Source organism: Apodemus sylvaticus, chromosome 1 (assembly GCF_947179515.1).
Source record: "Apodemus sylvaticus chromosome 1, mApoSyl1.1, whole genome shotgun sequence".
In the NCBI taxonomy this organism is placed as follows: Eukaryota; Metazoa; Chordata; class Mammalia; order Rodentia; family Muridae; genus Apodemus; species Apodemus sylvaticus.
The window spans coordinates 67,216,536-67,230,171 of record NC_067472.1 but is presented as its reverse complement, the minus strand read 5'-3'; the positions used below and the strand labels follow the sequence as shown (position 1 = coordinate 67,230,171).

Here is a 13,636-nt window from a genome sequence, read left to right as displayed (position 1 = left end):
TTTCCCTCTTGTGACACCTATAAGCTCCAGTCCTCACTACCCAACCCTATCCCAGCTTTTGTCTTAGCACTGTAGACTGGTAAATGAAGAAGCTTGCCAGTGTGCAATTAATGCTACACTGTGTAAGTCTTCTTCTGAATATGTGGCCATTGGGTTCTATTGTCACCAATGAGAGTAATCAAAGGAATTTATGAGAGGAAATTATCTTTTGCAAATGTACCCAAGTTCTGAGTTTTCACTGTGCACACAATGCAGGAGCCAAGAGAGAAGCATCAAGGCTCAAGTAAGGTTGGATGTTCCAGTGTGGTCCATGAGAGATCTCTGTCGAGATGCACACTGAATTCTCTATTCCCACTGTCTTTATGCCCCTACTAGCAATAACATAGGATTCACCTCATGGGGTTAGGGGGAAAATGTTGGGCACTAATTAGTAGTTTGCTATCTGCAGTCTCACACATCTTACACCCCACCCTGAAATGTAGTGAGACCTCAGGCAAATCTCTCCTTGAACTCTGTATCTTCACTGTGTTCATTTTATCTATAAAGCTTTAATACTGATAGTTTCTGCCACTTGAGATTTTGGAAAATTAAATGAAATAAAAATGTCTGCTGTTTGCTTACAACTCTCTGTGTAACAACCTCTTTAAATTGATATCATATAGTTAAACGATTTAGTCCAGTGGGTAGTCTGTGAATGGTGTTGATTTGAAATTTGGTAACAATGGTGATGATGGTAATGCTGATGGTGATGCTATTGGTAACATGGCAATGATGGTAGTGATAATGGTAATGATGTTGATGCTCTCAGTCAACATGGTGGCATGATGTTGATGGTGGTGACAATGGTGGTGGTGATGGTGACATTGATGGTGAGATGATGACACTAATGGTGATGGTGGTGACAAAGATGTTGAAGATGATGGCAACGATGGTGATAATGATAACAATGATAGTGATCATGATGATGGTATGGTGTCAATGACGTTGATGATGTTGATGATGACGACAATGATGGTAATGATGGTGAACATGATGGTGATAATGACAGGGAAGATGATGAATGATGATAAGCCCCAGTCCTCACTGCTCCACTCTATCCATATCATATATATATAATCACAATAGTGATTATGGTGGTGACACTGGTGATAATTCTTTGCCCTCCTTGGCTATGATGGCTTCTGGCTATATGCATTATCTCTTCCCCAGATGAATTCCAGCCTCTGTCCTTCTGGGAACACATCCCCTTTTATTTGACTTAATAAATGGGGAGAATTATTCTGTCTTCCAGCAAAGATGCCTGGGAATTTATCATCAAAATACCATCAGCCTGTAACTCTGGTGTTAGACACAATATAAAATTCTGCAGGAATCAAAGTTTCTGTGAATCTTTTTGCCTTGTGGGGCCTCAGACATCTTATCGTGTGCAGTGTAACAAATGATCTTCAGATGCAGCGCACTTTGAGCGATTTCCATGTCAGGCATTTAGCCTCCACACTGTGCTATTCAGGGGAATGCTTCTGGCAGCTGTAAAGAGGTCTGTTCATCAACCAGGGGCTCTAGGGCTCTGGAAAAGACCAGAGCAAGGGAACCTCAACTCTGCCCATCCACCCATATTGCACTGTTCAGGTAGGGACTCAAAGCTGATGCTGTCATCAGGACAAATGCCTCTCACAGATGGATCATAGCCATAGGCAAAATTTACACTTGTGGGGCCTGGGTACAGTTATAAGCCGGAAATGTGCAAAGGGGCTGAGCATAGCAGTTGCTCCTATGCTGTTATAGAGAGGAAACTGCCTAGTACAGACACAGGCTCCTGAGTAAGAAGAACTCAAGGTGCACTTGAAGAAACAGGAATAGGGTCAGTCTGGGCCTTGAGGTACCTAACTTTTGGCCTTAACTTCACTGATTCACTGATTGCTGATCTTTGACTGACTACTGACAACCACACATCCCCATTCCCCTTTACTGTGCTCTTTTGAGCTCCCCTGATGATCCCTAATGAATAACTGTCCCCTGATGATTTACAAAGAAGGTTCTCAGTGTTTACTAAACCCTGTGTCTATGCATCAGGCTGGGCAGGCCTCCCATGGCTGGGCAGCTGTCCTGTGTGTCAGGGTGGTCACATTTATTCATCTCTTCCTGCATCTGCTGACCTTGTGGTTATGAATGTCAGTATGCATCAGGTGTCACACTAGACAAGGGGACAGAATGAAGAATGATGGGAGCATGAGTTCAGGACACAGCTGTTCTGGGCCTGCAGCATGCTGGTGGTATCGTGGGTAAAGACTGTCTTTCAGAGGCCATGGGTCCGTTGGTTATGAACTCTCTGCTGAAAAGTGTTTTGCTTACAATTCTCTGTGTTTCAAGCCCTCTAAGTAGAGATAATGCATTCAAATTGCTTTGGACAATGGCTGATCTGCAAATGGTACTGATTTGATTGATGGCGGTGGTGACCTCTTCTGGCTTGTAGTGGAATCCTTGTGAACCCAGCCTCTAACTACTGGGACTACCAGAAGCAAGACATTTTTATATCTGACCAAACATCAAGCACTGGCTGGTACACCTGCTTATGAGTAGCTCTGCCAGGTACTGTGTCTCTCCTGTCCTCTTAAACTGGAAGGTTTTCCCAGTGATCAGAGTCTTACTCACTAGTAGATATGTGTTTCTCAACTGTGACCCTATAGCATCTTATTGGTAGAACATGAAGGTGGGTTTGGGAAGCAGATACCCATTGCAGCCTAAATAAAACACAGCACAAACTCCCTTGCCACACAAGCCTGATGATTTGAGCTTGATCCCAGAAACCCATGTGAAGGAGGAAGGAAAAAGCCCATTCAACAGAGATGCCCTTGAATTCCACATAAATATCATAACATGCATGTATTTCCCCACACCCATCATAAAAACATATAATAATAGATAAAGGCAAAATAATATTAAGAGCAATAGTCAAACTATTAAGTGGAGAATTCAGGCACCAGTGTCTGGAAAAAAAAAGTATGAACAAATCAGATGCCCACTACCTCCCAGAACGCCATGGCCAGGTGTGGCCAGCTGCTGTTGAAAGGATCTCTCCAGCACCACCAGGCCAATATTCCTGCCCACCATAAACCAAACTGAACTTGGGTCTTTGTGAGTCTAGGTACATAGTCACACGGTCCAGACTACATAGTACCTTGCTCTGTAAAGAAATTGTAAAGTGACAGTGAGGTGACAGATGGAGAGTGGATAGCATAAGTCCAAATGTTAAAAGAAACTTATGTAAGATGCCAACAGTATGCTGAATCTGAACTTGGTTGAGACACTTGTTCAAAACATGAATTCGCAAGAAAAATAAGTAAATCAAGGAAACGTGAACCCTCTATGACTGGAGACCACATGATAATGTCAGAAAATTATTAATGGCTTCATTTTAATGCATGGATTAAACCAATATCCTAAATTATTTACAAATGAAATTTACACAGTATTTGTGGAGGTCATGAATTAAAGATCTCCCATACCCAGACATGCCTACAGGCCAGCTCAATGTACCCAATCTACCACTGAGACTCTTCCCTGGGTAATTGGAGGTAGTGGGAGCAAGGAAATTGAACTGTGAGGGCTACAAGTATTTTGTTTACTGTGTTGAATTCTTCTGTAATTAAAGTTAAGATGGTCACAGCTTTGAAATTCGAAGTAGTCATTTGCCTTCCTCACGGTGAGGTTTGCTCCAGCAGTGTTAGCAGGAGAGCTGTTGGGCTTCTCCTGTGAGCTCCAGGACTGTGTGCTCTGATAGAATGGCTCTATCTAATCTCTGTGTTATAAATGCACCCACATACTTCCCTCACTCTGATCCCTTCTTGATGCTATCCTGTCTTCAGGTAAGGCCCTCAGGAAGCTTCCCTCTTCAGGAGCATATACTGGCCTTCTTGCCTTGCTGGCCGGTGATCACCTAGAATTATCACCGCATTCCTTCCCTAAACAGAGTGGTCTCTCTAACAGAGTAACAACCACATGGATCAGAAGTGTCCTATTATTTTTCACATTGAAAACACAGTGTCCTTCATGGGAGATGAGCAGAGAGGGGCTTACATACCTATAGTGCCTTTGAAGGGTTTGGATTGGGGTTGAGCTGTTGATAATCTTTTTGTTTGTTTGTTTGTGTTTTGTTTTTTTAAATGGTGGATATCCTTGTCCACTTAACAGTGGCCTTCTGTGTTCCTGCGGGTGATGTGTGTAGAACCTCTGGCAGACCATAACCACTCAATAAACACTGACTAGTTAGTTGAATTCTGCAAAATTACTGAATGTAGATGGGCCACGCTCCAGCACTCCTGTGAGCACTAACCAGGTAGCTTTGCCTTATTCCATTCCACATACCTCACAAACCACCTGCTCACTTAAGAAACTGTCTAGCAATTTTAAAAAGTTGTAGCAATTTCAGAAAGCCTAACTGTCCATTGTGTCTGTGGGCTGCTGGTCTTGATGGAGGAAGAAGTTGTGAAACAATGGAAATTTCCCTCTCTGTGCAGAGAGCTAAACTGGACCTTGGATCTTGATAACCAGTGGGAGGGAAGGAGTTCTGAGAGTGGGGGTGCTTTGGATCCCAGACAGAAGGGAGAATGCAAAAGACAGGAGCAGAGTAGAGCTGAACATTACTCTGCTGAGGTGGGGGAATGCATCGTCTCCCAGAACCAGAAATACACACCAGCACAACACAGCCCTAAGGCCCCAGACCATGGACTGTTCTCCATGCTTCTGCTTGTGCAGCCTAAACACTAGGTGGTGACAGATATTTGTTCAGCACATGACAAATGAGGAGGGCAGGATTCAAGTCATCTGGAGATGCCCACTCACCTATTCACTTCGCCTGCCTTCCTGAGTGGTGGTGAGTTCTACAGCCCATAGTAGGAACTGAGACTGTGTGGTTATCTGGCAGCATTATCTCAGATTTCTGCATCCTGCTAGCAAGATAGGGATGCAATCAGATCAGAACCATACTGGGTCCCAGTATATAAGGCCCTTCAAATAGACTGACAAACCAGTCAGATAGGATCTTGGGGGTGGAAAATAAATGGCTTCCTTTCTTCATGTAAGGGTGGCTTGCATGAGCATAGGGTTATGCTGTAGAGTCCAGGAAGGCCCAGGGTCCTCTAACAACCACCAGATTGTAGGATTATTGAACAGAAGAACAGAGACCCTTTGGAGGAGATTCTATAATGAGCTGTACTCTTCATAAGGTGGAATATCAGAAGTAATGTGTTTTTATCTCCAAGTTCTCTGCCAGACTGGATCATGCCAAGGATGCCTGCCAGTTCCCTGCCCATGCAGGATGGAGAACATGAGGGCAACAAAGGCCAAGTGCTCACTACACAGTGGGTATAAGTGAGATGGATGGCAGCTAAGCAGGGAACAGATAAGAACCAATAAAGAACAAGGAGAGGCCAAGCACTCTGGACCCCATTCTAGACTGTCTTCATACCATCCAGATTTCAGACTTCTCATAATTTAAGTGAAAAGCTTGATAGGAAATGAAAACTTCACCTGACCCCACCCACAAGATAATAACCCTGCGTCCAGACATGGCACCAAAGGCTGTAATACACTGGTCTCCTGGCTAATGGCCCGTTCCTTCTAAAAATACATGCATTTCTTTGTCACTTCCAGAAAGCGTATAAATTCAGGGCACTCTTCATGTTGTAGCTTAAAAAGACAAATTGAAATCCCATGACAAATGGCGGCTTCTGCACTCAGTCTTCTCACAGGCAGATGTCAATGGAGGGTCCTGTGTGGAACACCTAGTGACATGGCACAGGCCCAACACCATTTGTAAAGCCACAGATTTCTAGGTAGAGTCAATTGTCCACCTAAAAGAATGAATTAAGTGAAAGGGATTGCTTAAAAGGTAAGTGGAGGTGGATAATTTGTTCATCACTGCACATGCCAAAGACTACAAAGGACATTACAGTTTCTCTTGTCGCACAAGGTACCTAGGGAATTAGGCAGATCTTTAGGGCTGGCATAGAGAGGCAGAGCATTCTATTGTCATCTAGGAAACCTTAAGAGATATGATTTCAGAGCATTACCTTCCAGCATTTTCAACAGTTCCCACACTCAACAATTGATTTTCAAAATGGCCCCCATAGGTTCATATGTTTGAATAATTGGTCTACAATTGGTGGAACTGTTTTGGAAGGATTAGGGGGGTATGGCTGTGCTGAAAGATGTGTGTCACTAGAAGCGTTGAACATGCATTACCATGAATTCTCTCTGCCTCCTACTTGTAGATCAAGATGTGAGTTTTCAGCTCTTCCTGCCACCATGCTTTTGCTGATCATCATGGCCTGTAATAATCAGGAACTGTAGGTCCAATTAAACACTTTCTTAATAAGTTACCTTGGTCGTGGTGTTTTGTCACAGCATTTAGAAAATTAACTAGGAGACTGAGATAGAAAGAAGGGCTCAGCTTATACTATGAGCACAGGTGCTCTGTATGCTGGCTTCCTTTCTGCTGACAAGGTGATAGCCATTCTCTGATTGAACAGAGAGCATCTCCCTACAACCCCAGAAAACACTATCCAGGGATAGACCTGGTTTGAGGACTGTCCAGAGATTGGGAGCTTCAAAACCTCCCATCTTAGCCTTGATGGCCCAGGATTGAAAGCTACCATTAAATTCTTGTGTTTGTCTTTTGAATGATGGCATTCATTTGTTCTGTAAGGACTCACCCTGCCCTAGGGTCATGTCTGGAATAAAGACCTACAAAGAATGAATCATAGTCATACATTTCCTGGAAGAGAATCTCATGATCACAAGGGACCAACCTCTTCCTAGTAAAGTGTAACTGCTTTACACTCCAGTTCCATCTAGGTCTCAGGGAGTCAATCAATAGCGCATATTTGAGAAAGCAACAAGATACCAAAAGACCACTTCTTACTCATTCTAGCATCTTGGGTATTCAGGTAGAGCTGTCCATGACCTCAAAAGGTATCTATATTATTTATTTTCCTTCCAGCTGTGACAAAACACCCAACAAAAGTGAGGTACTGAAGACTTGATCGTGGCTCATAGCTTTGGAGCACAGTCCATCATGACAGGGAAGACTTGATGGCAGAGGACAAGGCGCTGATCGTGTTGTGAGAGATGAATGCTGCAGCTCTATTGGCTTCTTCCATTCTAACCAGTCCAGGATCTCAGATAGTGGAATGCTGCTGGTCACATTCAGGGTGGATCTTAGCCCTACAGGCCCTACAGTTAGACCTTTCTGGGCATGCCCTTGTGGATACATGCAAAGGTATGTCTCCAAGGTAATTCTAAATCCTGCCAAGTTGATAATGAAGATTCACCACTCAAACAGTCTACTCGATCTCACACTTTTATGGCAGGAGAAAGTCTGCTTTGTACGTCCAAAGCCATTAATTGCACTCCAAAATGTTAGAGGCAATGCGACCCATCATTTAGGCAACCTAGTGGAAGAAATCTAAATCGGTGCCATAGAAATATCAAAACCGTATCAAAGCCAATGTGCCAATGGTAATTGAGGGACAAAGTTTATCTACTCAGTGGGAACTGCTATTCATGCCTTGCAAAACCTGGCTTCTCGGGATGGGGCAAGCTGCCAGTTATGCCCATGACAACTTTCCTGTAATGTTTCATGGTTACTTTCATTCTGATTTCTAAACTAGATGACCACTTTTTTGATGAGTTCCCCCAAATGATTCCATTTGCATTTTAAATAAAGTCTCAACTCCCTAAAATAGATGGCACACTCCAAAAGCAGGTCCAAACAATAAAAAGACCCACTCCTCAGAAGGTAGAAGTGGCAGGGTTGCCAAGCACTGCACAAGAAGAGGACACACAGCAGTAAGTCAATTTTCTGGTCCCAGGGAAGATGGATGAGTTTGCATCAGGAACACATTCCACTAAATAGTAAATAACAAGCTTTCAGAAATGGCACTCACCAGGTAGTTTAAAATACTTTTGTGTTTTGAAAGCTTGTCATTGTGACATATTTCTCCTCCAAGGGAATTTTAGGAGAAGTATCATTTGCGCCTACATTATCTGCACAATCAATTTAATTCCATCTGTGTTTGAATGCCCCAAGTGGGTATCAGCTGTGCCAGAGCTCATCAAAAATGCAGGGGCGGAGAAGAATCTAGAATCACCACCATCATCATTTAACCCTTCTTTCTATATATCATGTCATATTGGGCCAGCAGTTACCCCTTGTAAGAGAGTTTTCATTGCTTTTGAAAGTAGAAAAAAATGTTATTTATACTAAAGGGGCAGGTCAAGATTATATTCGGTAATATCAAACACATATAGTGTCAAGACTTCTGAGGTGCTATTGGCAAAACACAGAGGGGCATGAAGTATCATGGGCACTGCAGAAAAATGTGCAGTAAGAAACTGTACTACGGTGAGGCTGCAGACCCAACAGCCTTCTACAAGGCACAGGCAGACAAGCGAACCAGATCCTCTTTTAACACACACAGAGCAGGTCTACCCTCTGCACAGACAGGGGAAGACTCAACTTCTGTGAACACAGGGTGGGTGGTCTACCTTCGGCACATCAGAGAAAGCTTGCCTTTGCTTGCACAGAGCAAACCTTATGTCTTCTGCAAACACAGGGAAGACCCAGCCTCTCCCTATACACCAGCTCAGAAATGAATGGTTTCCAGAGCTTCCTAGAATATGCTACATCCTCAGTCTGGCTGCATTGTAGCTACAGAGCATTTTCCTGCCAGAGTTTGTTAGGCAGACACAGTCTCATCGAGGCAGGACAGGTGAGGGCCTGGTGAGCCTGAAGGCATACCAGCATGAGACAGGCACCAGTCCCTCCCATGGATGCAGTGGATAGACATTGTACACAACTGCAGATATTGGAGCAGCTCCACAGGAAACATCTGTGCTTGTTTCAAAGTCAGTCTTTAATTCTGGAAGTCATTCAGATGATTAAAACCAGAATTAATGTTTTGCTGTTATTTAAATGCCAACTGCTCAGAATCCAAGGCCAGTCCATGTCTCCTGCACCATGGGGAGCTTGTCTTGTGTTTCAAACTCAGGGTTTGGGTACACAGACCATCTGGGACAGCTTGGCTAACAATCATGGTGTGGGCACAGAAACCCAAAAGCTGCCCTTCCTCCCATTCCTAGGAGCCTTGAACCATCAAAAGCCCTGCATAAAAATCTCCTGTGGCCACATGGGTATTCTTTGACCCTCCTACAAAGTGGAAGTGGCCTTTTAAGGGCAAGAGTTAAGGCAAGCAGAAAGCAGAGGATCCCAAGATTTGGAAGAGAGGTTTGGCCCCAGGGTCCCACAGAGTTCTGTCTCTGCTTTGTGGCAGCTCACCCTCCACACCATCCCCAGAGTGAGGCATAGCATGTAGAAGCCCAGGGATGAGAAAAACAGTGTTTGACCTTTTACCTGCATAATTTCTTTTTCTTTCTTTCTTTTTCTTTTTTCTTTTTTTTTTCTTGCTTAAAATTTAGTGCATAATTCTGTAAAGTTCTTTGGGTTTCCTCTTGGTCCTGAACTCCCCTAGTTCTCCCTCCAATCTAACTGGTGCATTCATTAGAAAGAGAAATCCACTCTAAGTTTCAGCTGTCTGGGAACGCTGGCCCAGCATCTGGTTCCCACACCATCCTGTTGTTTACTGAAATATCTCAGGGTAAAGGAGCAAAGAAGTGAAAAATGGATAGCATAACGGAGCTGAAGCAAGATCTCATTGTTATGCCAAATGTCTGCTTCTTCTAATGGACATTTTTAAAGGAGGAGGAAATGTTGCCAACATGCTTGACCAACACCTTTGAATTTTTGGTCCGGGCTGAGGGAGCTCCAGGGAAGAGATGATACAGAAGCCAGGTACACTGATAAAGGTGCCTGATGGGCCCAAGCAACTCCCAGGTTCCAGTAGGATATCCATCCAGGTCCTACCTACGCCAAAGACAACTAAATTCATGACATAGCCTTTGAAGTACTGCATGGCATTCCAGACCCAATCCCACTGTTCTTGGTCCCTGAAGGTTTCTGTAGCTACATCCTTCCTTCCATCTATCCTGCTCTGAGGACTCTAGATACCTATATTGCCCCAGAGTAGACCCCTGTACATGATGTTATGTATTCAGAAGACAGACCAGTGGCCTTGTGAGAGACCATTGAAAGAGAAAGGACAGGTATCCATCCCACACTTGCAGCCATGCAATGACCAGCCAACTTGACTCCTGCATGCCACTAAGTGCCACATGCACTTCTGCAGACAGGTCCACAGTTTTACTTGCAGAGGAACTTCTTAGACAGTTGGATGGATTGCAAGCAAGACTCAGAAATGCAATGTCCAGCCAGAACTGCCTGCCTTGATTTAGTATCTTATGCAGCACAGGTCTGCCCTGAGCAGTGGGACCACCATAGCCACATGGTTCTGGAAGCTGAGTATGTGACCCTGAACTTCATCGAAGTTCCCAGAACAGGTACCAAGAGATAATCCAGCCATCTGCTTTCCAGTTAATGCAATTTTTGCTCAAATTCAATGCAGTCAAAGTACTCTCTCTTTAGAACACCAAAGCATCAAGGGAAGACACAATAGGAGAGAACAGTGCCACCTACCTGTTCCTCTTGGTTTTCACACTTTGGTCCTCACTGCCATCTTCTGAACTGGATCCATCACTGCTTTCAGCTGAAAGAAACATCACATTAACACAGCTGAAGGGTCAGACTCAGTGCTCTGGAAGCCAGCAGGCAGCTGAGGTGCTCTTCTCTTAGACACTCTTAGACATTAGTTGCATGAACTTGCTTTCCTTGAAGCATATTCCTTTGCATTTCATTAGAAAAGATACCTGACTGTTGATGTCCCAGAGGCCATCTCCAGCCCCTGTGCCTCCAGACATCACCATCCCTTCAGATGGTCTTAATGAGTAAATAAGAGAAAACCCAAACATTGTTCCACCCCCAGGATCAGCCCTTCCCACGCTGTATGAGCACTGCCTCTCTGCCAGCTGGCTGCTGAAGTGTTAGCTTCTCCCAATGGGTCTCCTGGTACCCAGAGCATCCCTCCATCCATTGCAATAGTCACAGGCCCATGCAGCACACCATATGATCTTCACTACAGACTGGGCCTCTGTTTCCCAAGCCCAAGTGTTTGGGAGATGCATTGCTGTTTACAAGCTGTATGGTACAGCCCTGGAAATACTACATGAAATGGCAGAACGGCAAACATATATTGGTGCCCTGGGATTTCCTTTATGACCTCAAGAGAGCAAAAATGGGTGAGGGATGGTTCCAGAGCCTTTCCATTTCTGACCCATGGCACAGATTGTGATCCCAGTATAACAAGAGGTGACCTAGCCTGTTTCCTGCTGCTGTGTCTACACTCTCAAATTCACCATCTCTGTAAGCCAGTCATAATGTTGACAGCTGGGGTAGGAGGAAGTGGTAGAGTTGGCTTGGTAGACTGTGACACCAGGTCCCTACTCTGCTACCTGGGTCACATCCTCCCCTCTGCTGTGTATTGCCTTGTCCTTCCTATAAGGCCTAGTTCTCCTGTTCTTAACAAGTGTGAAACCCACAGGATAGTTATTTCAGTGCATGTAGCTAGCTCTCTCTCTCTCTCTCTCTCTCTCTCTCTCTCTCTCTCTCTCTCTGTGTGTGTGTGTGTGTGTGTGTGTGTGTGGTAGAATTTTATGTAGTCAAGGCTGTCTTTGAACTCCTGACCTTCCTTCTTCCATTTCTCTGTATTTTCTTTTAAAATACTATACTTACCACTGGGTACTGACCTGGAAACTTCATGTCTACTAGGATTAGCATTCATAGTGCTGAATTTGCTATGCATACTAGGGGAGAAAAGTGATCAGTCTATGAAGCCTTCCATATAAAATAATGAATAGCTTAGTAAGATATGGGCATTATCTTACTAATTAAGTATCAATCGACATTGATACAATAATATCATACATGTCAGGGAAATAATCAGCTACTTTCAAAAAAGATTTAAGACTCATTTCACAAGACAGGATTTGTTTTTGGCACTATTAATGGGTCCCAGAACCCTAGGTTAGTTAGGTCCTATGACTTAGGGGAGAACTCATTACTATTATTCTCCCAAATGGGCATAATATTAAAATGACTCAACATTTACTGTTATATGCATAGAGTAATGCATCTCTCCACCTTCACAGAGAAGCTTCCTTTTACAGTAGATGGTAATTAACACAGAGACCCACAACTGGTCAAAATGCAGAGAATAGGACTGTGGATCATTGAGCCCTAAATGGGACACAATATTAAACACTCAAAGCTCTGTAATCATCATGGAAAGGGGCTGTGTGCAGAAAGGTTGCAAAGTCCAGAGGTGGTGGATCACTACAGCGAAACTGTTTTCTGAAGAAAATGGGACAGTTGCTCATAAGAACAGAGATTATGACAATATCCACAAGATCTGTATAAGATCAAGCCAGACAGAATGCCATCATAGAGTGGAGAAGGTCAGACGTTCTGTCCCTAGCTGAAGAACTGCTGGTAACTGATGGCTTCTTGGGAGAAGAGTCAGTTTTCTTCATGGATGTGTTCCCTGACAGGCTATCTGTGCTCCAGTAGATGACCCATGAACACACTGGCAGTTCTAATGAACTCTATGAGTTGTTTTGATTTGAAAAGAGAACCATGAAATTAGGAGGGAAATGTAGTAGTGGGGGTGGGATTGGAGAGAAGGAAATGAATGGGTGGACTTGATCAAAACACACTATACTCATATCTATAATTTCCATCAATCAAAAATAAATAAATAAAATATCAAACCCTACACTTTTATGGCCTACATTTAGGATCCTAGGAGTGCCTCAGTTAACCATGCTCAACCAGTCTGTCTATTCATAACTCTGTTCTCAACATGGGACATGGAGCTGTTAGTAGGATGAAAGGGTCAGATCTAGAGGCTTCCATCTCACCCATGGGATTCTGCACTGTCTTCTGAGTGCTTCTCCTGCCTCTTTGTACAAAGGAATGATTCTAGTTTGGCTGTGACAAGTGACTGTGACCCTTTGTATCAACTTGTCTTCAGTGTTGACTTGCTTAGGGGTGAGCAGACATACAGTGACAGGTCATTAGGGGGAAGGGGGACAGCTCTAGGCTTTCACTCAGCACACTCCAGGAAGACCACAATCAATGATAACTCAAGAACAAAGGATACCTAGTAATTATATAGATACTATTCAAGAAGAATGTGTGTAGTGTTAGCTATTGTTTAGAAGGGCTTTTAATCATTTCGAATAATCTCAACATGAGTAGTTGATTTTATCCAGATATAAAATCACATACATCGCAAATAAAAATATTTGTAAATTTGGCTAAATTTAAAAGCAAATATATATCAAAGGAGAATTCACATAAAATACATCGATTGGGTTGGTCTCAGTGCCAATGCCAGTGATTAAAGTGATCTTTTCCATGCCTGGGAGCCTCACACCTGTGAGGGCAGTGCTGGGAGAGGTTGCCATCCTCCACTGACTTCAGGGATTATGGCACAGAAGGAACTGTGATCATGCCCAAAGAAGATAATATACTACCTGAGGGTCACAGGAAAATCAGGAGTGGGTTGTAGCAGCCAGCAGCAAGCCAAGTCAGCAATTCCCACAAAGTAAGAATTAGACTTGAAGA

General features: G+C 43.7%; 1 protein-coding gene across 1 annotated transcript in view; it reads right to left on the bottom strand.

Annotated features, from left to right (window-relative positions):
• Tcerg1l (transcription elongation regulator 1 like) overlaps positions 1 to 13,636 on the bottom strand; it is a 181,838-nt gene that overhangs the window by 26,665 nt on the left and 141,537 nt on the right. Inside the window, exon 8 of the mRNA XM_052174404.1 lies at positions 10,592 to 10,661. Within this exon, the coding sequence (XP_052030364.1) occupies positions 10,592 to 10,661 (70 nt within the window). The remainder of the gene's footprint in view (positions 1 to 10,591; positions 10,662 to 13,636) is intronic.